Genomic DNA, 25,720 nt, shown 5'->3' with positions numbered 1-25,720 from the left:
ACTGAGACCGGTCAAGAGTCTTAAATACTGTGCTGGTATTTGACTGCATCAGTGTATCCATTTGTTTACACCTTATTAACAATGTTTTAACGCTCACTTTTTAAACTACCAGACATTTAACAGAATCACAATTGGAGTTGAATAAACTTAAAAATGTTCAAATAAAAGTTGATGATATGCCAGAGTGAACTGTCAAACATAACCCTGAATGCTGGAAGAATGCCAAAAGGGTGTTGCTTAGCAACTGGATAGTATTTTTCCCTGGTTAGGGGCTGAAATAATTGTAGAGAAAATAAGCAAAGCTTCCATGTTTGTTTAGCATAAAGCACAGCACAGCTGCATGGCACCGATGTGATGTGGCTGTAGGCTAGAGGCCGATTGTTTTTCAATCACATTTATGTTATTGCTTTACTGGCCATTTGTGCTGTGCATTTTCATTTTATGTGGCATTTGTTAGTACAGTAGGTGTTTGTAAGACACATAAAATATCAATAATCCAATTCCAAAAAAAAAAGAAAAACATGCGGCAGGAAGTCAACTCCAACCATTTTATGCACATAAGCAAATACAAATCTGCTCAGTGCCAAAGTAACAACATCTGTGCTGTGTGTGCATTAGTGAGCCTGCTCCCTCTCCTGTAACTCCTCTGCAGTCATACACAGAGAAAAACATTGTTATTGTGAACATTTGATAACTGCAGAGAATTGAGTTCCATCCATATGCAGGATGGGAAGCTGGTGAGGGATCAGGTCCATGTCCCTGAACTACAGACCCATGCTGGTCTGGCTTCTGTACAAAGGAGGGGGTGGACTAGATTAGTATGAGCCTCTCCACACTTTAGGCCAGGGGTGTCAAACTCATTTTCACCGTGGGCCACATCAGCATCATGGTCTCCCTCAAAGGGCCGGTTGTAACTGTAAGACTGTATAAATGTAACTACTCCCTAACATATTGTTAAATAACCGTCTCTGCATTTGATTATTGTTTATTCAAGTCTAACAATATTACACATGCAGTTATATAAATGTAAAAATATATTTAAGCACATTTCTATTATAACATCAATCCTTTTAATAGCTTAAATTAATTTAAGCTATTTTTGTCCTCTCTCTGCATCACTAATGTTCCTCCCCGTCGTCGTCGTCCCGTTCATGACAGCTACATCCAAGAGCTCCTCACTGACAGTCAGGTCTGTCTTCAGCCTCTTATAAACATTGATAGATGTATGTTGTATCTGTGCTTTCATCAACAGCTAATGAAAAAGACAAGTACCTGCTCATCTCTTCAGCTAGCTGTGTTGTCAGATTGCCTACTAGCTTCAAAAATGCACCCATTTACCCGTAGATTTCATCTGTTGTAAAGCCACGTTTAAAGTAGTCTTCAATGTACTCACAATCCATTTCTATGTCAAATGTAGGGTAACCTATGAAGAGCTGCTTCTATGACTGTTGTATTTATGTATCTTATAATTTCAACTTTCTATCTCATATTTACGACTTTCTATCTCATAATTTCGACCATGGGAATATTTTTATTATGAAATCTAACTTTTCATTTTTTTTTTTATATATTGCCGGGGGATTAGCGGGCCACATAAAATGACGTTGCGGGCCTTGAGTTTAACAACTGTGCTTTAGGCTCTCCTGGTGAAAAATGCATGTACCAGTGCTACAAATGTGTAAGCTTAGTGTGGAGCTCTGTTAAGATGAGCTATACACTTTTACTGTTGGCAGAATGTAATAGATGCAGCACTCGCTCCATGCTGCTAGGAGGAACTGGAGAAGAGTACGCTCAATTGAATTCAGCTAATCCTCGGGTTGGGGAAGCTTCCCTCTATTGTACCACTTTGAGATATGACGAATGCAAAAGGCGGATATTATGATTGTTCTTGCCTTTCAATAGTGACCTACCACACACCTTCTGTCCGGCTATCACCACGCGGTCCCCCAATCGGATTCCCATGGTGGCGAGCTGTATCCTGGCCTTGTCGGAGAGAACAGGAAGGGCCTGTGCTTGCAGCGTGAGGGGCAGAGGGGAGCTGGGTCTGGGCAAAGCCTGCCTCAGCAAAGTCCGGAGCTCTTTGGCCACCGCGGCTGCATCCGCCATCTCCAAGGGCATGTCGAGGGGGTCAGGCACCACGTCTGCTGGGCACTGCCCTTTCACGTTCTGGAGGAAAAAAGCACAGAAGACCCAATGATAAAGTGGTGAACAAACAAGTGAAATTCACCCCAACATTCTTTTGGTATTTGCCAGCATGCCAAGTAAATGTTACAGAAATGATTACTATTGATAAATATCAAGTGCAGAATCAACCTCACGTACGCTGCAAGGACATCAAATAGTTTTAGCGTTGCTCTCATTACACATAAAGTTCAGCGATCTTTTCTGTAACGAGGATGCTGGGCTTGACAGAATCTTTAATCTTATCTCTGTTCCCAGAAACCCCCACCCACTATCCCCTTGAGTTTCAAAGCAGCTGATCAGCAGGCATACAACATGGAAGTTCAGTGAAGCGGCTCAAAGAGACTAGAGGCAGTGAGAGTTGAGACGGAGTCAGCAAGCCCAAAGTGGAAGTGAAGAGTGGAAGGCTGTGTGGGCGTGACGGACGAGGGGACCTCTTCCTGCACCACTGTGCTGGAGTGACCCTCCAGCAATCTTACGAGTGGTCTTTGATAAACTTCAAAAATAGGAGTTCTTAAATTCGATCTGAATAAAATACTCATTGGCCATTTGCCTGTTACTCTCTCATACATATGGCACGTGAGAGATGTAATAAGATACATTTTAAGATTATATTTTTTACAAAGTTGAGTTTTTACAACAGTTGGATGATTAACAGCAGTCCTGCAATGAATCCTGCCTCTAAGGAAATTATAATATTCATTTTTGTGCCTAAGAGGTGTCAATTAATTTCTGTGGATTGTTTTGAGAATGTACTGAACTGCTAATGTTTTGTCCAATATCAGTTATGTACATGAAGAGGACAGAATATTTGAAAAATCTCTCAATATAGTGCAATCCAAAACCAAAACAATACATAAACTGATTTAATCTGAAGACAATCAGTCATGTAAATGATGTGGCTGTTTGGAAATTCCACAATTTCTTATCCAGACATTCAAATTGAAGACTGATACAAAATAACCCCTCAATCAACCTCTATAAAAATGCAACGACCAGGAGTCAGACCTAGCACGCATCAGAAAGAAAGCTATGAAAATGGCAGACAGAGCACCAAGAAAATGCAAATAAATATAGCGAGGTCAAATGCCAAGCGGGTCAAAGCTTGTTCCAGAACTAGAGTGAATCTGGGGTTGGCTTTCACCCACTGGCGAGTGCCGAAACCCCCGGGGAGGAGGGGCCAACTTTTAATGTTGTGTCTACAAACCGCTACCTTCAAATCCTACTCATTGCTCCTTTAACCTAGTTCAATTCAAGAACAGTTATGGAGTTAAGATGCAGCCACTTAAAGTTGATTTCTTCCACACAAAAAAAAGCATGGATGATAGAACTCTACTTTAATTTTTCTATTGGTTTAACTTGTTAAAAGTCATGCATACATCAAGAGCTCATGGAAGACTTCCCTCTACCAACCCAAAACCCAGCACATACTCAACAGTGGCTCACTTTAAATCTGAAACTGGAACAACCAAGTATGCAATCCACTAAAAAAACTTGCTACTAAATGAAAGTACAAAGAATTGCTATAGCTATTAAGCCCCATAAGCTGTGTGGTAAGGTAAAGATGAAAAGGCCAGCAACATTTATTTGTCCAGCCTTATGAAACTATCTCCTGTTCAAATTCTAGGTTTGTTGTGACGAATGTCTGCCGATTCAGAGAAGGGAAACATCAGATCAAAGCACTTCCCAGTCTGACCTTTACAAAAGGAAAATCTCTGGTCTCATGCCTTATACTCCACTGCCAGCCACCACCAACATTTTCAAATGCAAGTGATACAATTTGGTAGGTAGGGTTTTCAAGTACATCACCAATCAATGAGTATGCCAATGCTATATGGTGATAGTGATGTAATGCACATCTTTCTTTTATTCACTAAACAACTGAACTCAAGAAAGACTGCTTTTACATATTCCAGGCAACACAAAGTTTAAGTGGCTTACTGTATAGTAATTTAGTATACTCAATATCATGACTTTGAAACGCCTACATGATGGGTCTGTACTTCACTAAAATGGGTTGGGTCACAGTAAACACATTGGTCCTTTCAAACTATGAAGAGGATGTCTAGGGTGAAAAAAAGAATGGCAATATCAGAACTTGTCAAAACGGATGCAACATTTCTCTAGGGATAATTGGAAGCAAGAAGGTGATAACCCTTAAATAACAAAGCAGACTGAAAATAATCTCCCCTCAGAGGAATTTAAACTTTTGCTTTGGCAAGATAAGGAAAAAATATTATTTTTCAACGCAGAAAATCTCTAAATAAAAGGATTTAAAAGACAACAACAAGCAGGTTCATATCAACCACTGTTGACACACACTAAAGAATACAGAGCCTCTGCACTCATCTTTGAGTATGGGAATTATTAGATCATGGTGCACAGTGCTTTGGTGACCTCCAGTGGGAAAATTAGTACACACAAAAGAAGAGGCAGCATTTTATTCAGAAACATGTTTAATTCATCTGGAAAAAAAAACGATATACTAATGACACATTGAGACATGAACATTCTAGTATGGGTAGCCTTGATGCCACATCCCCATCTACAGGCAATCTGATGTACATCCATCAATTCAAGGCAACAGGGCTGTTCAACAAACCCCGTAACCAAGGCTGTAAATAACTGCAACTGAGAGGCACAGACAGATGTATCAAAAATATGTCTGGCAAATTTGCATTGCAAACTATTGTTTTTTTGGGTGTTATCTGCCAGCTGTGTCAGAAAATGGCAAACAGGAAATATGCACAAAAAAAGAAATGGAATAAAAGTGAGACCTCAGAGAGAAAGAATTGCATTCAAAGAATGCAATCTGTTGTATTTTTAACTGAGCATCAGGACTTCTTTTACAAAGGTCTCCGTCAAATCAAATGTATTCTGTCACGCAGCAAATAAAGGAGCTAGGATTACATCACATAGAAAGGCTTTGTAAATTTGATGGTGGGAGAATTGTGGGAGTGAATTTTTTTGCAAGCGAGTCCTGGATGAGAACCTCTGTGAGCAAATACAAGGGGCAGAAGCAGTATCATGAACACCCACAGCCGTGCAACAAAATGATGTTCAGCGACTCTGTCAGAAGGTTTCATAACACGGGAGTTTTCTATCTTTAGGACTGCACAGGGCTCGACATTAACAAATGACCGCTTGCCCAAAGCAAATAAACTCTGGGCTCGGGCAAGTGGAGGAATACCTCATGCAGGTGTCAACTCATTCATAGTGTCAACTCATTTAATGTGAAAAAAATATGATTGACGTGAGTTGCTTTAAACTGTTGTCAAGGATAACGGAGGACCTACTTAGCTTGACGTCATCGTCGACATTTGTGTATTTGGTTGTCAGACTGCACTCTTTGTGGGTTGGGTTAGCCTATTTATCTAACATTTTGGTAATATGTGTTTTCTATTGAGCATGTAATGGTTTTTACAGTTTGATTATCATTTGGGCTGGTTGTTATTGAATTGAGCCGATCTTAAGATGCGATTGGACTGGAAACTGGCAATCTGATCTGGCAACACTGGTTAACATTAGCAGTTAGCTTTTAGCAGCCAGTTGGCAGCACAGTCCTGGTTGGCTAAATAGCGGGGCTAACAGCATAGCAACATTTGAAACACGTAGGCCTATTACATTGTAATTAATTGTCATGCATGCTGCTCAGTGAGTGGCTCTTCTGCGATGGCACAGATTCTCTCTTTAACACAGACCTGCTTATAACGGAGCTAACAGCTAACACCAATGAGGTTGCATTGAGTTGCGGTGGTTCGTTAAAGCTCTGAACAGTGAAAATGAGGATTGAGTGATGGTAAATTACAACATTATCATGTTACATGTGTTCAAATGTAATCTTGTAAATCTCGTAATACTTGAATAAATACAGTTCTTTGAAGGAGATGTTTTCACAGCAATACAAAATTTTGCTATGATAAAAAGAAATGTTATCATAGCAAACATGCATACAAATATACAACACAATATTTCCAAAAGATATGAATTGTGTGGTTTATATGCCAACAAACACTGACAAAAGAACACAAACATGTGTTCAAATCCCTGTTGATTTTATTTATTTATTAATAGGCCTAGTTTAGTGTACAGGAAACTGCCACTGAACCATTAGTTAATTTAATAATACAAAATAGAGAATATTAATACTCATCAGCAGTGTGATGTATTAGTACTGTACTTTGTTACTTCATGAATATTTCCATATTTGAGAAAGATTTCAATTCATTAAAGTCATTAAGAGTGACTGCGTGTCACATACTTTTTACTATACTGGATCCTTAAAAGCATACTCATCTGCAGTAACGATAGCAAAACCTTTTAGTGCAGCAGCACTGCAGGCTCCTAATGTGAGGAGGGAATGTTCTCATCAAGGTTAAGAACAGAAATTAGGGTTGTTTACCATCTCATTGAACTCAGTAACTGTAGAAAATTATTTAAGTAAATAAGAGTAAAGGATTAAATGTAATTGTTCTGGTGAAAGAATTCAAAGCTTATGTGAGAAAACCATGCGACGTACAATGCATCCATGCAGCAAATAAATAAATCGAATGTGACTTACTCTGAAAGCAGGGTTGGCTCCCAGCTGCAGGAGACATCTGACAGCTGATATGCACAGGTTGGATCCAGCGATGTGCAGGGCGGTGCCGAAGTCAAAGTCACTGCAGGTGGCATCTACCTCTACAAAAAAAAAACAGAAGGCAATCAGGAGATTAGACACTGACATGAGCTGACATTCACCACGACGCTGACATTTTTTACCATCATTTACACAGATAGATTTGAATACTGCCTCACATCATGCCCCTGTAGAGTCTGTGTAAGTATTACTACATTAACATCAACCCCATCACACTTTGGACAGATTACTGAGAACGGACTTACAGAAGGATTTATCCAGATAACTCAAAAAGTAAAGCTGCATCCTGCAGCCACAGGTCTATTGTTGAGTCACTGCTACAGCATCTGGCAGCTGTTATCAGGGCCAAAAGTGTTCTATAACTGTAGTGAACAGGGCCTTCAATCTCCTGGTCTCTTGGAGGATTTATACATGCATGCTGTGACCACTCAGGGTACAGAGTATAATACAGGACCAGGTCAGTAAATTCAGTAGAGGCTGTTTTTTAGGCTTCGTCTCTCTACTCACTACAGAGAGCAGAGGAACCGGCCAGCCAGTTACATACGCCATTTACGTTAAGTACTAGCAGCTGATGTGACCTACTGCCGGCGACATTTGCCAAATAACCATACTTTTATCATTAACTATTAGTTGATTTCTTTAATAAAATATCGTCCTCTGGGAGAAAATCCTTTGCTTTTTATCCCTTCTAGCTCTCTCCAAACAGGTGCTGCCGGTGCAGAAACAAAGCGCTGTGGTTGCTGGGCGTCCCTTGGGTGAATTTATGGCCTTTTAAAACAAAAGGTGTTTAGTACATTAGGGCCCTGAAGACTCGCCAAGCCTGGACTTTGAGATAGCATTATTCGTTTATGTAAACTATGAAAATGATAAACACAATGGATTGAGCACCAATTCAGTGCATGACAGTATCGACAATATAATAATCAGAAAACTAACTTTTAAACATTCGGCTTCAACAAACACACCTAAACACAGTTAGCTGTGAAGTAATTTGTCCATATTAATCTGTAATTACAGGAAAAGCATCCACACTCTCCTATCTGTGCAACATTTGTTTACTGAAGCAAGCTTTCGGTCAGGGACCTTCCTCCCCATTGTGGTGCACAATGCTTTTCCCATTATTCTTTGTTCCATCTTAACTACAGCAACATCAACACGGCTTTATCTGCTGAGTGGTGATTTCTAGAAATTGGACTCCATACTCGTGTGAAATGAGTGATAATTAAAAGAAATGTGGTCAATCTGCTGTAAACGGCTGATGGCGCTGTCCAAGTCTATCCACACTGCATCATCAAATTTAGAAAAACCTCAGCACCAAAATACAACAGCACACAAACTACAGTACAGTACAGTACAGCCTCTCTGACTGACACCTACCACAAAAAAGACACGCCAAAAGGTTCTTGAATTAAATTATGAGGCTGCATTGCGGGGGTGTTGTATTGGATTAGATTGAGTGTAGCTGCAGTGGGTACGCCTACGAAGCTGGCAACTCAGTATGTTTACCACAGGAAAAAGATAAATGGCCGAGGCCTTAATCGCCACTGCAGCTGGTTATGAAAGTAGAAATGTTTGCCCTGTACTGACTGCAGGGGCAGTCTCACCTCCAGGCTGCGAGGCCTGCAACACGACCCGGATAAGTTGGGGCACGTCGAAGTACGCAGCATAGTGCAGGGCCCTCATGTTGGTCCAGCGCGAGCGGAGGTTGGGATCTGCGCCCAAGGCAAGGAGCTGACGGGCAAAGCCGGCAGACGTCTCTGCGTCACCTGAGGAACAAAGGAGGGATACATGTATGTGGGGTGAAGTAACAGACAGTGTGTCCGCTCTAGAGGCTGTGTTTAAGGACAAGCACCAATGGTTAGCGGTGCTTATCAAGTCTTACAGGACAATGTTCAGTGGTAAGAGTAGCAAGTTAAAGTGACAAAAGACAGAGTAGATGTCCTAGCTGTGTATATTCAACAGCCCTGTCGATATACTAACCGATGCCCGGGGCCCCGGCCTTGCAGCAGTAGTGCAGGAGGCTCATGTCTGTCAGACCGTCTCGGTCGTTCACACCGCAGCCTCTCTTCAGGATCTGTGCGAAGACGAGATGTGCAGTGTGTCACAAAGGACCGCTGGTGTCACTGTGCAGAATTATGACATAATAGGCTACAAAGTGAAACTCCGGGGCACTGATCAGATGAATGACAAGTGAGCTGGGCCTCATCTTTAAATTTGGATGAGAATTGTTGGGAAAACTGACATGGAAACGAGGCATTGTATTTCTCATGGGTAGCAGTTATTAAGTGAGAGAGGGAGGGGAAATAATCTCCTGCTTTTACCCTTGAGACAAGTGCTTCCCTGCACAATTTACTGCATTGCAGCTATTTTGTGTAACTCTGCGTGGTGGTGGTGGGTTTGCAGAGGCTCATTTCATTCTGAAGTAATTTGGTGTTTTCAGTTATATTTTGTACTTAGCATAGTTTTGTACTGAGTTGATAAAAATGTAATGAGTGGAGTTGTGAATTGCGACCTTTTACAGACAGAGAAGAGTTTGTATTGAAGCGCACAGACTGTGGAAAAAGCCGGATGGCGTCACCTCATTGCCGATGAGGTCGATGTTCTTCTGGACCTGGGGCACCCACTGCCTGAGGACAGCGAACAGCTCCGGTATGGTGGTGCTGGGATCCAGAAGAACCTCCTTGCACTGCGGCTCGCTGGGGTCAAAGAAGGAGAACTCTGGAGGTAGCGAGATGACAGAAACAACAGATATTGTTTTACTGTAATGTGAGTCACCTTGGAAGTGGAAACCCGAACGCTTAATGTTCCTCTTTCACCTGTAATGCATGTGAAGAGAGAGCATGTGAGAAACACTGCAGCGTGGACATACATTAACTGTCTGCGACGCACTGTTCAATCGATTCAATCAAATTAGTAATCTTGGGAAATGCCCTTTGCTGTGCTTGCAGATGAAATCAGATGTGACGGCGGATGGCATGCTGGGAAACAAAAGAAGAATTAGAGCTCAGCCTCTGAGGATGAAAACAAATAGGCTTGGCCTTCAACAGTGAACACCGTTTATTATTTAACCAGCGTCACACCTCCTGCATTTGCTTTACTGACTGCATTACACAGAAGGGGGGGCAATTTAGAAGCCATTAATGTTGACAAAGGACGACATGACTTCACCTATGATATACGATTAAAAACTGATAATTTTGTCTGCACTCCACTCCATTATTAACTGATAAACCTATTAGCTGTTTAGGAATATATCAATATTTTTTAAGTTGTATACTCAAACACACTGGACTGCATAAGATGACAAAAAGTAAAACTGGAACCAACAAATTAATCCATCAAAATATTTTTGTTTAATTATTATTAAAGAATGATGAAATGATATATTAGAGTAACAAATGAGGAGCAAGAAATAGATACATGTCACCCTAAAACTGGAATCATCGTCCAGCATAGTTATTAAGGGCAGTTTCAGAACTTTGATATCTCATCACGTCAGGATAATCATCATCATTGATTATTATGGCTTGAATCTTGATTAGTCTCTCCTGGTGGTGCACTGATCAAATGACCAACAATGGTTTTAATATGTCATCAGCTGATCATTATTTCAACTGCATGATCTGAAACGCACTGGAAACATTTTTCAGATTCCAGTCATCGAGCTGTTTATGTCCCACCTGTTCACAGTGTGTTCGGTACTGCAGTGAGGCCGTTAGTCAACCTGAAATGTCACACGGCTCCTCTGTATGTATGCACTGACTGTGCGCATGTGTGTGCGTGTCCTCACCACAGTCGCTGGGCATCGGTGCAGAGGCCACCTGGTGGATGACGGAGCGCTGATGGGAAGAGGCCCAGCCCAGCACGGTGTCTCCCTCAACGGGCTCCGAAACATCCTCCTTTGTCATGTCCCCCTCAGGGCCTGTGGCAAGAGCGATATTAGACGACCTATTCTGAGCACACATGTAGGTCTGACTCCACTGAGCAGTGAGGACGCTACTAACTTTAGGAATCGTGACTTCATAGGAGGTTTCAGTTAATCTGACAGTATCCCACTAAAACAGTGAGCTTCTCAAGTAACTGTACGTGACTCAGACAACAGGGTCCGATTAGACCTTAAATGTCAAGTTAGACTAAAATATAAAGGCAGTGATATATCATAGAACTAATAGCTTTATTATTGTCCTCTCATCCTCCTCTAATACCAATATCGGATATCGGTGACAATGGGGCCGATCTATTCATCAACACATTGCTCTGTTCACGTTTTGATCAATTTGTTGTTGCATTTAAAAAGGGTCTACATTTGAAATGTAATTCCTGTTAATTTTGATGATCCTTTACCAAGTTGCTGGTGCACAATAATTCATTATCTCAATAATAATTAACAATGAAATAAATGTATATCTATGCATTCATTTGTTACATTTAGTTTTACAAAGTTAGGAAATCAATGTTTTAGTCACGCCTAATGATGCCTTACACATTAAAGAATGATCTCAGAGTGAAGAATACAGCTTATTAATTAAACACAGGCATCTGATCGGTACTCAGTATGTGCAGACACCCAAAGCCCAGGTATCAGTATCGGAACTAGAAAAGTCAGATCAGTGCATCCCTATTACGTATACTGCAGAATCCAAGTGCAACACTAGAAGGTACAACTATTACACACAGCATAAGTCCATTAGTTCCAACAATATTACCAGAATATGATGTGTGCTCATTTGTATAGAAAAGGGTGAGTGACATAGAGGTAAAATGTGAATTAGGTAAACGCATGAGGATTAATACATCTAAACTGTCAAACCAACAAGATCACCTGATATTTAGGCCTAAGGATTGGAGACAAAGAAAGTCTGCATCTGAGTCAAAGAAAATTTCTACTGCCAAAAAAATAAAAAAGTTTGAGTGTTGATTTTAACTGAACTTCAAAACAAATGTGTTTATGGGGACCATATGCTTAACTACTGGCCTAATCTTGACAATATAAAAAGAAACACAGGATGCTGGGGAAAAGGACAGAAAACGCAAGAGGTTCAACTACAAGCGTGTGCAGACCGACTACACACACACACACACACACACACACACACACACACACACACACACACACACACACACACACACACACACACACACACACACACACACACACACACACACACACACACACACACACACACACACACACACACACAAAGCTAAAATCAAGACACACAGACTGGGTCCAGCAGAACATCTAACCAAGCTACTTCTCAAAATATCTCCAAAGCACAGTCCCCTCCTCAGCCTCCAGTGAATCCCCCCCCCTCGCTCTCATTATACCCTGTCGATCCCCTCACTCCCTGGTCTAATGGTTATTTACAGCCAGCTGTCACTTCCAACTCTCCCCGGATGAAATGTCGCTCTCACTTTCCAGTGGCGTGCACTGCCGACCTCTGCCGACACCGCCTCCGACTAGTCAACCATAAGACCCACAATTCAGAGAATGTGTCTGTAGGGCGACAGTGCAGACAAACAGAGTAAAGGGCAGTGGTTGTGATTAGGACGACTGTCTTTCACCGTACAGGCCAGCGTCCCATTCCTCTTGACAGCAAACATCCACCCTACTAAAGCACCCATTGGCAAAAGACTAGAAGCAGAGTGGGGGTTTCTGGCACTTTTTCACAGCACACATTTTGACTTGTCAAAGTAAGAAGAGCTAAGGTGTAAAAGATGGCTCTGTTCCATTCAAGTGAGCCAGAGAGCCACGGCAGTGTGACAGTTAGCCAGCATGTACAAAAAGTCAAGGCTCTGAAACCAAAGCAGCTAAATGGAACTCAGCCACTCATGACTTTTTACACCTGTGCTGTTCCCACTGTGACATGTCAAAATGTCCCCTGTGAAAACATCATATCTGACTATTCCATGGACTCCCTCCTCGGGTAAAGGTCTTATTGCTGGAAGTTATTTTTTGAGTCCGGTATGATGAGAGTTCATGTAGGATTTTATTTTTCGTAATCTAAAAGAGTTAACTCAACATCTTAAAGATTACATCATGAAAGACATTAAAACCTGTCAAGGTTTGTGGGTTAGGCTATATCCATGGATTTAAGATGATAATCACTTAAAATGTCAAATTAAAATAAATGAGCCGATAAATCCCACACCAATATGAGTGCAAAAAACAAACATGACATAGTTGTCATTACTTCTAATAACTGAGCTAATCCATGTGAAACACAGATGAGTTATCATTTTAATCAGCGGTCCAGCACCAACTTTCAAGCTGCTGAAGAGTGAGGCGGGACATTCCTGATGCCTCTCTGAGGTCACTGACTGGCTGTCTGGGGATTAGATAGACTTTGCAGTGGGACTTGGGACAATGGCCTACTTCTTCATTAAGCCTGGCCTTGTTTGTCTGGCCCATGATGTCATCCCGCTCCCATCCTCACAGCTAACGGAGAGACAATACTCCAACATATTTCACACCGATAACTCTGTTCATGTGGGCACCCATTGCTTTGTACTTGTGACTACTTGTGCCGCACATGCAAATTACCCCCATTCTGTCTCAATGTGAATCATTTAAATGCCGCATTCGCACAGCATTCATCACAACAAAGTTTGTTCCCTCAGAATCACTGCTTATTATCTGGACAGAACGCCAAATTAAAAAGTGAACTCTAGCATTCTTGATTACAATAGAGGTAGTGCTGTGGAGTACGACCTATATTGCACAGGTGAAACAAATTGTGTCGACGGTGACTCAGTTCCATTAAGTGTCCGCCTAAAACCATCACATTGGGCCAGCATGCACAGTACCAGGAGCTGGCTCTACTAAATGGAATGCAGTCCGCGTTAGTGTCATCACTCACACCTGTGCTTTTACCTGTTATTACGAGCCAACGTCTGACTGAAAAGGGTCTAATAAATATAACCGAAGAGCCACGACACACAAACGGTTCACCGCCAGCACACGTGTTTCCACTCTGCCTAATTAGATGCCTAATTAGATACCTCTTTATTTATATATATATAGCTACTTGGCGACATCCGGTAATTGAAGACACCTGCGTGCACCCCACTAGTTTACTGCCACACAACTCTTACAAGTTATTCACAAATAGCTACGCAAACATTGTCCCGCAGTAGTTTGATAGGTTATTTATATTGCTTATTACAACCTTTAATATGGCCATTTCCTGTATTAACCTAGATTTTAGCTAGCGTTAGCGTTTAACTTAGCTATTGTTACAGCCGAAGAGGTCATGCTAACCGACCACTCCCTCGTCTTATAGGTTGTTGACACTGAAGGCAACTGAAGCTATATAAGCTTATTAAATGTCCTAACACTTATATAGTTGATTTCCAGTCAACTTCGGCTCTTAACACGTCTGTTATTCATCCTAGCATAAGATAGCTGACAGTGACGTTTAACTGGCTAGCCGGCTAGCAGATGTTAAAAGCCGGCTCGCATTTCGAGAGAGTTAACATACACTATATCGTATTTTTTAGATCATGCATGGTAAATTTAAGCAGTTAGCAACCACAAATAACTACAAATCCCATGCATTGAGGAAAAAGTTGCCAAGTACCTTCTCTCTAACGTCCACTCACGTTAGCTCCTCAGAGGTAACGTTAATGTTATCGAGCACAAACACTGGGCCAAGCATTCTACCCGCTTGAAATGCACTTTACGACTACTCATAGAAATAAACGTCACGTAGAGCTAACAGTACACAGAAAAATAACATGTGCGTTACCTTCACCTGGCCGCTCGTTCCAATTCGCTCATGGGGAAATTGACTGGTTAGTGAGTAGTGGTTCTCACTTCCGTCAATTCAAATGTGTTCTACGTAGCTAAAAAAACCCACATCCTGTTTCAGCATTTCAAATTTCAGAATAAAGTCGTTTCACACTTTTCCGGTCTTCAAAATACATTTGACTAAACTACAATACACACCCATTACAAACCTCAGGAAATAAAAACAAGGGTGACCGTTTGAACTGCATGGTAAACCGTTTCAGATTAAATGTATTTTTGTATTATTCCTTTCAGACACATACACTGTTCCCCTGAATATGATCAAGTAAATGCAGTGCCATGTGTAAGTATATAGCAATGATTGTACATGGGGATACTTTTAGGTAAAAAACAAACAAACATCACTTATCCTCTGCAGAAGTGCACATGTCAGCGTGACTGATGGTGGGAGGAAAGCAGCTTTTGAATTTTGTTGGAAAAAAAAGTATCTTAAATATTATGTAGGCCTAACCTCCTGGACATTTAAAACATAAATAATTGTCAGCAAGCATAATATGCTACCAACAACTAAATAAATAATACCATAATTCATAATCGATGCATGTGGCATTAGCCTGTACACCTTTGTTTAGATGTGTAGTGCAGCTACAGAAGCTGAAGTGTATTTTTAAATTGTCTTAAATGTGAGTTTATCTTAACATAATCAAAATGAGTGGTGCTTTGTAAGAGCGACATCCTCACTTGCTGGTTGATGACGTACAAGTATATTTATTGTGGCCTATTTGCATTTTATTCTGAAAGTATTGTTATTTGCCCTCAGCTGAGGCCTCTTTTTTCCCCCGCCGGAACACCGTTTCCATGGAAACGTAAATACAGTACTGGGCAGTGATTTCCTCAACACAGTCTCAGCGAACTTGCGCATTAAACCGAGATTGTATACCACCGGAATGGACTTGAACAATGTCAGGCGCGTATCCTCCGCGGGCTACCGGCTACCGGAACGAGCCTACGGGACCAGGCCGATAACGACCCAGCAGCCGGCGGACAGGACGCGGCACGCCGGCACGGCGTCCGCGGCGTCCGCGGAGCCGAATCCAGACAGGCGCGATCCCGTTAAACAGGACCGAGTGTGGAAAGAGGCGGTGTGGGGCGAGAGGAGAGGAGTGCGGGAGTGGTGAGTGTGACGGCCAGATAATCACTGTCTTGGAACCTAATGATGATGGCGGATGACAAGACTTTATTACTGCTTTGTTGATTACAAACTAAAATGTTGGAGTCCATTGCAGTTGTGGCAGTATTGATCACTGAGGCTATACCGACCAATATATATACTGTGGCCCACAGGGAGAAGAAGTGGAACTTTCTCAGGAACTATGATCAGATGGTAAGGACCGAATGTGTGTGTTTGAATTCCACTAATATTGTTGAGATTCCTAAGAACTACATCTCATCTAAAAACGGCTCTAAACCTCTTCAAATCAACATGCTCTAATATATTTCTTATTTAACCAACATCCTGACACCTTATAGCTCTTAAATCCGCATGAAAAACATGGGAAATATTGCCCACTCTTGTTATTACACTACACAGCACAGAGTATTGCACTTCCTGTCAATTATTTATAATGGTGTGTGTGTGTGTGTGTGTGTGTGTGTGTGTGTGTGTGTGTGTGTGTGTGTGTGCGCGCGCGCGTGTGCGTGTGCGTGTGTGTGTGTAGGGGCAGCTGAAGCCAGAGGAGCCTTTGCCCAGCTACGTGTCGCTCTTCTCCGACCGCGTCCCCAACACCAGCAACCAGCTGATCGGCAGCAGGCTGTCCTCTCCGCTGGGGAGCGACCTGGTGAGGCTGGACAGGCTGTCGCTCTGGAGCCACCACAAGTGCATGCGGGACCCAGAGATGCTGCCCAGCTAGACCTGTTCACCCGAAGACAGCTCACTTGGAGCTTAGATGGATTTGGCATGGGAGGGACACTCGCCATAGCTCATACTTGCTGATGCTGTTAGAATATATTCTATTTTTTATGTTAAATTAGTTTTATGTTTTTTATATTGTTACATGTTTACCGGGAGCTCTAAGCCACAGTTCCACGTAATTATATTCATAAATTGTGTGATTTTCACTATGATGTAACTTACCTGCACGTTAACGTGAGTGGCAACATATCTCAGGTTGTTGTACTGTTACATCTGCTTTAAAATAATGCTATTATGTACATTATGTTCTAAACTGCCCCTTTTGTCTAAATTTGGAGAAAAATGTTGGTCCCCAGACGAACTGGAAACGCGTGTATGATCTGGATCGAAGTCAATGTCTCATTCAAATAAAGCTTTCGCATTTTATAGTCAAGGTGTACTTGGCTGAGTTTAAGTTCTACATGATACCCTGTGTTTAAACAGCACAGCAGATTATACGAGATCGTGCATGTAGCATATAAGTAGTAATAGTATGTAGATGCTTTCCATCTTGTGTCCTCATAGTGTAACCTAGTTTCCAACACGTCGAAAGACAGACTCGTTTGAACGAGAAGACCGGAAGAGAGAGAAACATCTCATGTTCTGAAAAAGAGGACTTCAAATACTTTGGTCTAGCGTGTGAGTTCGGCTGAGCCAATCAGCTTTCAGTGGATGTATGCGGAAGTGAAGTGAAGAACAGCACTGACTGACGCGAAAAAAATCACCGAATAATAAAGGGAATCAAACAACTTCGCCTTCAAAATAAAAGTAAAACTTGCTATAAGAACAATTTGGATGAAACGTCGCTTTTGAAACTTACCATACATTCAAATCTCCATCTTTTGATTTTGCTTTTACATTTTCAGTGCATGAAATATTTTGGCACGTTAAAAAATATACAAAGCTCTAATTTGTTTTACTTGGAAAGTACCAAACGGAAGACTCCTCTAAATCAATCTACTTTGACGGTGGTGACAGCGCAGCAGCAGCAGCAGCAGCATCTGGCCGTCACTTTTAGCGAAATCCTCTGAGATCTGACAATCTAAAGCTCATATCTAGTCGTTTCCGTCTCTGAAAAATGTCGTCCGATACGTTGTTGCACGTCGCCAATTTCAGCACGCTGTCCGTGTGCATGGTGCTGAAGTTCCCCCAGATTTTTGCACTGATGCGGGCGAAATCCTCGGCTGGAGTCAGCCTCAACAGTCTTCTCCTGGAGTTGGTCGGGTACGTGTGCGAGTTTTTCGCTAAACGCTGTTGCTACATTGATGTTAAAAGGGAAGTTCATTGCGAGCTATTTAATAAGGTATGCAGTGCATTACGTGTGGCTGTGATGTCTTCCTGTTCCTCACGTGGTGCTACTCTTGTGATAAGAACCCCGCCACCAAACTCCATTTAAAGTGTGTCATTTATTATGTCCTCGGTTGAAGGTAAACGCAAACACATCCTAGAACGTGATATAAAACCGCTACTGAATCCCTGATCTATATTGGTAAATTCGGCATATGTCTGAACCACCATCTACCTTTTTTATACAAATAAAAGGTTACGAAATCTATATTATTGCTTTAGCCACTGCCTGTTTGCCTTTGGCGAAAGAATGAATGAATGAAATGCACCAATGATTATTCTTGGTGCGAGTAAGAGTATGTAAATCCACTTTCTTTTCTAGATGTAGTGTAATATAGGACATGCACATTCGAGATTGTCTCCGGGAGTTTTGAGGCGCACAGTTGAAAAGCTGTTTTATAATAACACATAATCTCACTGTGGAGGCTTAACACTTAACTAGTGTGTGCTGTTTACAGAGCTGAGGACAAGGACATGTACGTGGCCTTGGTTGGGTCTGTTTGTCCCAACATCTGTGTGAACATCTGTGTGAAGCAGTGCGGTTAAATCTTCTTGTGTCCGCCACAGAAAGCTTTGACACAGACAAAGAGCTGGGAACAAATCCTCCTTTCAAATGAACAGCCAGAATTCCCCATACTATTTAAAAATGTTGGTAGGTTTTTATACATGCAAAGCTGTATGTATACCATTTCTCAGTGTCTCTCAGGGACAGTAGCTGCACTGTTCCTAAATGTCTCCTCTGTCTGCTGTCCCTCTGCACGCTCCAGTGGAATAGCCAAGCTTTAAAGCTGCACTTATACTATGTTTATGCAAAAAAAAAGTAATTTTATGAATATATATACATATATATTCATAAAATATGTATCTATGCCATTGAAACATATACAGTATATATATATTGGCATCTCCACTCACCCAGTCTCTGCCTTGTTTGCTTTTGAACATTGCTTGAATGTTTTTTATCTTCATCACTGAACATTATAGCACCATGTGATAACCTGACGCCATCGTCTGCTCCTTAGGTTCATCGTTTTTGTAACGTACCAGATGTACTATGACTACCCACCTCCAACATACCTGGAATATCCGATCCTCATTGCTCAAGGTGAGCAGCTGGAGTCACATGACGTCCTTCAACGAGGCGTCATGTGTTTACGTTTTGTGCGATTGTGATTTTGCAGGCAGTTATGGTATTTATTTATTTTTCAGATATTCTCTTGTCTACATATTTTTTAGCGTCTGTCTGAGTTCTAACATTCCATAAAAGGGTTTGACAGAAAATCAATAGTGAGTCATGTGAGAATGTAATGTGATGAAGAAACAAATGACTTGACATGGGTCTCAATTGAGAGGGGCATTAAGTCATATATGACCTTTATTGATCAACACTTGTAACCAGCGGCAACCACAATAACAGGTCACGCCTCCTACAGCTTAGTTACTCTACAAATTTAGATTTTTACACACAAAACATATGAAGAGTTTATAAAATCTGATGTTTGTCATGAATTAAAGTCCAAAACATTTAATACGAGTACAGCTGAAACCAGTAGTCCATTAATCAATTAGTCCGTTGGCAGAAAATGAGTCGTTTTATTTTTATTTTGATGGTTTGTAAAAACATTTCATGGTTCCGCATCACAAATGTGGATATTTGCTGCTTTTCCTTTTTTAAACGTATTTATTTTTTAATAATTGTGACCCTCAGCACTGGGCTGAGCGCTGGCTGAGTTCCAGTAGCTACAGACTGAAGGGCCGTCTCCGGAGCCGCAGTCCGCTCTCCTCCCGGCAAAGTAGTTTCCCAGCGGCGGGAAGTTTGCCGGGAGGGACGGCGAGGTGCGCTAACTAGCTAATGCCCATCTCATTGGTGGTCTGATCAACAGTAAATTCATCAAATTCACTGCCCCGTATGGCTATTTTCCAAGCTTTTACTAGCCGTCATAGGAACCCTAAATGAAAAAGTTTTGCGAGAGAACACAGAAGTGTTTGTCTATATTTATTGCATTGTACTTTTCTTAGTGAGCAAACAAATAAACCTTCCTTTAAAGCATCCGCATTTGTTAGTTCACATTTCTTGGTGCAAGCTACATCTTCTCCAAACTATTCTTTTTTTTTTTTTTAAATCATGGAGCACAAAATCTGCCATTTTTAACAGCATTCCCCCAGAGTAAATGACACCCATGGCAGCTCATATCCGCCCCAGGAGGCCTATTCCCGACATCTTAACAACGGCGGACTCCGATATCTAGTGTGTAGTAGATAGTAGTGAGTTTTTAAATCCCGAGACGTTAGTTTCTAGGTAAGTTAACAAACTGTTATTGGTACCCGTCAAGGTGAAAACCCAGCCCCGTGAGACTGCCCATGTGCGCGTTCTAACCCGCCCTGTGTGTCCCCCAGACGCCATTCTCCTGCTCCTGATCCTCCACTACAACGGCAGCCTGCGGCAGAGCCTCCTCTACACCTTGCTGTATCCTTTCATCACTTTTTTTTTTTCCTATCGAGGAGAAAATCAAAGAGCCTTTGGGAATTTTGTCGATACCTTTTTATTTATTTATTTTTACAGTTCCGTGACATTTCCTTGACGTGACGCGCTCAGGTTGGTCGGGGGCTGGAGGCTCCTCACTGTGGAGAAGTGGATCGTAGACTTGGCTATGGTAATGAATCCGTAAATCACAAGTCCCAGCATGTCACAGAGTGAGCAAAGAGATGGTGCGTCAGCAGTCGAATGCAATGTGGCGGAGGTCCGAACAGAGACTCGTCCAGGCCTCATTGCTCCTGGTAGTCTGTCAGACCTCGTCGGTCCACCACGTGAAAGTGTCTGAAGGTGTATTAGCATATAGACGGGTGTGGAGAGAGAGGGCAGTGATCCTGCTACCTAAACGTTTTCACAGTCTTCAGAGAGTGTTGGATACGTTTTAGCTGAATCGTAGAGTTGATACTTCAACCGGCAGGAACACTATAGAGAGACCGGGTCTGACCGTCCGCTCTCTCCTCAGAGCCTGTGCACCTTCATCAGCGCCTCCAGTAAATTGGCCCAGCTGCAGTGCCTGTGGAGGTCTAAGGACGCTGGGCAGGTCAGCGCCCTCTCCTGGGCTATGGCTACCTACACGTGTATGGGTGAGTGTCACACGCTGGACATGAAAATACCATGACTGACACTTCAGAACAGAGCTCACTTCTTTTCTTAAATGTTTTTATCTAATGTCCAAATTCACTCTATTCCAGCTGTTTTTCTTTCCCACCAGCCCCTTGAAATATCGGTCTCTTTAACTACCAAACGCTCCGCTATGTTCACCCGCAGTTTGTCGGCGGACATTTTAGCAACGCGGCGGGAGCTGTGGTGCTGACGGCGGCTAAAAAAGTGGCGGGAAGAGTTGAGTGAGAGTGAACCGGAAGAGTAGCTGCAGGCTGTGAAAAACAATGACATAAAGTTGTGGCAAAAAAAGAAGAAGCCTTTTAAATCGCATCCCTTATTGTGCATCTATGCAAAAAAAGACAAATGTTTTCATATTTCTATATCAAAATCAATTTCTTCCTGTTTTAGACTAAATAGGTGGAACCAACAGTCCTCTTTAGCTCTATATCGTGCTACACTCTTGAGCCCGCCCACTTTGTAGCAGTCCAATCAAATGCGCAGGATTTTTATTTAAACCCCTGTTGCAACTTCACACAAAGAAGCTAAAATCTACTTACACCAGGGGAATAACAAAAACATTTAAATGCGGAGGAATTTCATTATTGGCATGTTTTTTGGAAAGCTTGTGCTCGCCGTGCGCTCACTAAAACCCATATTGGCAACAACAGTCATGCATTTATGGCGTAATTGAGTGGTACCTTTTGGAAAATGTCTCATTAGAATCAATTAGTTCCAGGTTAATGAAGTCTCATAGTGCACTGAGACACAATGACTACCTATCTCCTCTTTTTAAATAGCACCCTCTTATCTGTCCAACCCTCGTGTTTAGCATTCCTAATGAATTCAGAAAACATTCAACCAATTTGCGGAGACTTCCTCGTCTCCCTGGAGTGGCCCGTCACTGTAAACGCTGCACCATGAGTATGCACAACACCGTTTACCCCGCTCCGGATTCATCCAAATTAGCAATTCCACACTTCATTAACCGAATATCAGATGCTCCCTTTGACACCGAGGAGGCCGTTGACTCGTCTCTTCTTTGTTTCAGCGCGGATCTACACCACCACAGTGACCACCGGAGACATGCAGGGTGAGTCAAAGGGAATGACAAGTGTCTGTGGGGGAGGCGGAGGATGTTTTACCATTCTCCATAAACGTTTCAGAAGCAAACGGATTTATTTCCCTAAATAACCATCATCATAGTTTTACATGAGTGAGTTATTTTTTCTGTTGTGGTCTGGTGCTTTGCTGGGGGGGGACAGGATTTAGAATTCCTTTAGACACTCTACCAGTGTGGCGTATTAGTCAGTAATCCATCCAGCCGACGGCAAAATGTTTCTGTACAACATAAAGTACTCAGTATTGTTATTCCCATGTCGTCAGGAAATGGAAGGGGGACATGAACCAGGATGCTGAAAGGGTTAAGGCACGTTGACGAGCACAATACACACGGATGAGTTCAGAATGGGTTCAGTTCAGGGCCTCCAATTTTTTTTGTTTCCATTTCTGAAGAAGCTACATTTTCTGCAGAGGAAATCAGGATTTCATCTTGATTTGAACTTGCATCTTGATCATGACTTGATGTTAGCGTGTCTGAATCCTTACCTTAAGTTCCGATGCATAAATATCTCTAAGTTCAGATGAAAGAAAGCCTTTGTAACCATTTTAAATCACATCCCTGGTCACATTGTGCACCTACTTAACAATATTTAACATATTCAGTTTCCCTGAGGTCACTAATAATAACCCGTCTCCTTGTCTCAGTTCTGGTGCGGTTCGTCGCCATGACTTTGCTCAACCTGTGGGTGCTGCTCACCGTGCTCTACTACCAGAGGCACGGCAGCAGCTCCAAGAAAGAGGACTAAGCTCCGAGAGCCGGATCCCTGAGACCCGGGGCCCTGAGACCAAAGACCCGTCCCGTAAACATGGGGCTCACTCCCAGCAGAGCGACAGCCGGCTTACTGACACACAGGACTGACGAGTAACAACGGTTATGCAAGCAGCTTTTGTAATACCGACCCGTTAAATAATGTGCTTTTTAAAATAATATTACCTCAGTATTGAGCCCACATATTTCAATATTCCAGTGACGTGTAGTGAGAGCATTTTCATACAAAATGTTTACATTGTGACAAAATGTAGCGTTCCTCCTCAGGATATGAAATATTGTATTTTGTAAGAGTCCTTTTCTGAACTATTTTAATAAATCAAACATTCTAGCTTCTTACAGTGTGGTCATTTCAGTCTTGTGCACCGTTGTGCATCTTTTACAGAATTCTACTTTCAAGATTTTTTTTTTTTTTTCAAGGCAGAAAAATAATCCAAAACCAAAAGGCACATCCACATCTTTATTGTTGAAGTAGTTGTTATTATTATTAGAATAGAGCCGTTTGGTAGCAAACATGCATTCTGGATGTAGAGCCCTTTAAATACAAAGTGGACAAGGCTGTATAAATAATAGTGTGCACTGTATGGCATGTAAAATATATACTGTGTATATTTATATGTATAAAACATGCTTCTTGGTTAAAGTACACGCACGCACACACACGCACGCGCACACACACATACACACACACACACATAGTTACTCTCCACCTGCTATATAAGCCACATACACAACAATGTGCCCAAACTCAGAGTTTGGTTACTTTTTAATACAAAAATATCAGGACAAATACTTTTAGAAAAACTTTCAACGGAATAGTGCTGCTCAGTATTTGGACTCATGGGATGTGATTGCATACCTTCTTTGTTTCTGCTTCTTTAATTGGTTCATTCCCCCTCGGTTCCATTGCCGGGAATGACTTTAAAAACAAACACTACATTCCTAACAGGTGGAGGCGTGTGGGTGACGGCACTGAAGTGTGAGGCCTGAAAAGGCAAACACATGCAAGTTCACTCGAGAGTAGTTTGGTGATGAAAAGGGGCCTTCGGTCAAGTATATTTGGATATATAGAAGTAATACAATGCCTGCGTGTCGTCTCTGGTGAAGAACCAGATGTACATTCAAACAAGAAAAAGGATCAGAGAAGCAGTAACGGTGAATTCAGTAAACATTGACCCCTCAGAACTCGACAGTGCAGGTTTGAAACATTGCGGGCCTGTGAGGACCTCCATCTAATGCCACCCGGAGCGGGACTCATGCACTCTGTGTCACACGGCGACGGCATGTCCTAGAAGTGTTTGTTTTTTTTTGCTTAAGTGCCTCATTCAGGTTTTTCCGTGAGCCCCGTGTGGACATGCGGTGCCTGAAAGCAGAATCGTGGGAAGCGAGAAGCTACAATCAATACGTAAAAAAAGAAAAGGGGGTTTTGAATGAGCCAAAGTAACAGATACTGTATCTGAGATTTGAGTTCAACAATCTTAGCTGCATTCAGCCGACACATTTTCTGAGTGTAGTGTTCCCCTCGTTAAACCCTTCATATTGTTCACAATCATTCAAACACTTTAATGGAAAAAAAAAAATTATATATATATATATATATATATATATATATATATATATATATATATATATATATATTTGGCAACAAGAATCCCCCATAGAAAGGTGGTTTGTCTCCGCTGGGGTCCTTCAATCAGACAGTGTTGAGGTAAAGTGTGTCTTGTTATAAGAGCTCTCTTCTGTTCTGCGGGAGCTCAGAGAGCTACTCAAACCGTCCAGCTCGGTGAAAAGATCACCAGGTGACTTGTGACTCGTGACTCCTTACCACTTTGAGTGCCTGGGAAAGAAGTTTAAAAAAAAAAAAGGAAAAAAAAAACAAGACTTTGTGACTCTCACGAGGCGGAAGCACGACAGGGCGGGTTGTGGAGAAGCGATGTGGAGTTCAGTGTGCCGATCTGCAGACGGAGCGTTGTATAGTCTTTGAGTTGAGGCGGGCACACCCCCCCACCACCACCACCATGACGACGCGGCGCACTCTCGGGAAAGGTTAACTGGGGAGAGAGAGAGAGAGAGAGAGATTAGTCTCAGCAAATATACGTTTCGGCACAGAGAAAAGTGTTCCGAGTCAAGCTCCTACTGTATGTGCACACCTGTCAGTGAGACCCTATGGTAATAGAGTAACACCAGCGGGTCCTCTTTATTCATCACTACCAGATCAATCCGGTAGATCAATGTGTGGAATTTGACGTGAGAAGTTCTGCTCCTGGCTTTTTGGCCCTTCCTCCTATTTACCTCAACACTTTGTTTTTGTTGTTGTTTACGTCAGATGAAGGGTGTCTATTAAAGTAGTTGTTTTTTTTTTTTAAAGAGAGGGACATTTTACAGTTCAAAAATAAATGTGTCAGTGCTCTCTGGTGGACAAACTACATAATGCAGATGGTTACGGAATTACTGCAAAAATATACCAGCAAACAAAAATCACAGCTATATCAGGTTCATTTGGCAGCCCTGAGAGGCAAGAGTAAAAAAATATATAAAATAAAGATTTCTCTCACGTGTTCATGACTGAAGAGCAAATTAAAAAAACGTATTGCCCCCCCATCTGTAAAACAGGTGAAAAGTGCTTGTTGTTGTAATACTTATCACGTCCACAAGAGGCTGAAGTCCATCACTAGCCCCTGTCATGTTTTCTTACAGATGTTTGAATTTATCCATGTGCTCTAAACAGTGATGTAAGCTTTCTTTACACCTGTTTTCATACATGAATGAGGAAAACGTGTTCCTCTTCTTCTTAAGTCATAGAAAGAGGAGAGATTTAGACGCTTTGG

General features: G+C 41.9%; 4 protein-coding genes across 4 annotated transcripts in view; 2 read left to right on the top strand and 2 right to left on the bottom strand.

The window, feature by feature from the left end:
• The window catches only part of zgc:103755 (uncharacterized protein LOC449988 homolog), a 35,180-nt gene extending 20,529 nt beyond the window's left edge, over positions 1-14,651 (bottom strand). The window contains exons 1-7 of the mRNA XM_068717993.1: positions 14,569-14,651; positions 10,611-10,742; positions 9,399-9,538; positions 8,801-8,894; positions 8,425-8,586; positions 6,743-6,861; positions 1,918-2,166 (exon numbers count right to left, since the gene is read on the bottom strand). Of these exons, the coding sequence (XP_068574094.1) occupies positions 1,918-2,166; positions 6,743-6,861; positions 8,425-8,586; positions 8,801-8,894; positions 9,399-9,538; positions 10,611-10,728 (882 nt within the window). The 5' untranslated portion in view covers positions 10,729-10,742; positions 14,569-14,651. The remainder of the gene's footprint in view (positions 1-1,917; positions 2,167-6,742; positions 6,862-8,424; positions 8,587-8,800; positions 8,895-9,398; positions 9,539-10,610; positions 10,743-14,568) is intronic.
• Positions 14,652-15,454: 803 nt separating this feature from the next.
• cimip5 (ciliary microtubule inner protein 5) lies at positions 15,455-16,915 on the top strand. The gene is made up of 3 exons (XM_068717947.1): positions 15,455-15,744; positions 15,915-15,954; positions 16,289-16,915. Exons 1-3 carry the CDS (start codon positions 15,518-15,520, stop codon positions 16,478-16,480), a joined length of 459 nt encoding a protein of 152 aa, XP_068574048.1. The 5' UTR covers positions 15,455-15,517; the 3' UTR covers positions 16,481-16,915.
• A 496-nt stretch (positions 16,916-17,411) lies between these two features.
• slc66a3 (solute carrier family 66 member 3) lies at positions 17,412-23,227 on the top strand. Its single transcript, XM_068717692.1, has 7 exons — positions 17,412-17,745; positions 18,891-18,973; positions 20,266-20,335; positions 20,465-20,522; positions 20,865-20,985; positions 22,053-22,094; positions 22,769-23,227. Exons 1-7 carry the CDS (start codon positions 17,600-17,602, stop codon positions 22,867-22,869), a joined length of 621 nt encoding a protein of 206 aa, XP_068573793.1. The 5' UTR covers positions 17,412-17,599; the 3' UTR covers positions 22,870-23,227.
• Positions 23,228-23,338: 111 nt separating this feature from the next.
• Positions 23,339-25,720, bottom strand: part of rock2a (rho-associated, coiled-coil containing protein kinase 2a) — a 34,903-nt gene continuing 32,521 nt past the window's right edge. Inside the window, exon 32 of the mRNA XM_068717690.1 lies at positions 23,339-24,943. Coding sequence (XP_068573791.1) covers positions 24,940-24,943 — 4 coding nt within the window. The 3' untranslated portion in view covers positions 23,339-24,939. The remainder of the gene's footprint in view (positions 24,944-25,720) is intronic.

Source organism: Cebidichthys violaceus, unplaced genomic scaffold (assembly GCF_023349555.1).
Source record: "Cebidichthys violaceus isolate CVI_PGR_0920_01 unplaced genomic scaffold, fCebVio1.0.p SCAF_22, whole genome shotgun sequence".
Classification (NCBI taxonomy): Eukaryota; Metazoa; Chordata; class Actinopteri; order Perciformes; family Stichaeidae; genus Cebidichthys; species Cebidichthys violaceus.
This window is presented reverse-complemented; position numbering and strand designations above follow the sequence as displayed.

Bases quoted from the DNA above. Each gene is read 5' to 3' on its own strand.
- cimip5 (XM_068717947.1), top strand. From the start codon at position 15,518: ATGGACTTGAACAATGTCAGGCGCGTATCCTCCGCGGGCTACCGGCTA. The intron at 15,745-15,914 runs GTGAGTGTGACG...TGTGGCCCACAG, and splicing joins AGGAGAGGAGTGCGGGAGTG to GGAGAAGAAGTGGAACTTTC. The intron at 15,955-16,288 runs GTAAGGACCGAA...GTGTGTGTGTAG, and splicing joins TCAGGAACTATGATCAGATG to GGGCAGCTGAAGCCAGAGGA.
- slc66a3 (XM_068717692.1), top strand. From the start codon at position 17,600: ATGTCGTCCGATACGTTGTTGCACGTCGCCAATTTCAGCACGCTGTCC. The intron at 20,336-20,464 runs GTATCCTTTCAT...TGACGCGCTCAG, and splicing joins AGCCTCCTCTACACCTTGCT to GTTGGTCGGGGGCTGGAGGC. The intron at 22,095-22,768 runs GTGAGTCAAAGG...TCCTTGTCTCAG, and splicing joins GACCACCGGAGACATGCAGG to TTCTGGTGCGGTTCGTCGCC.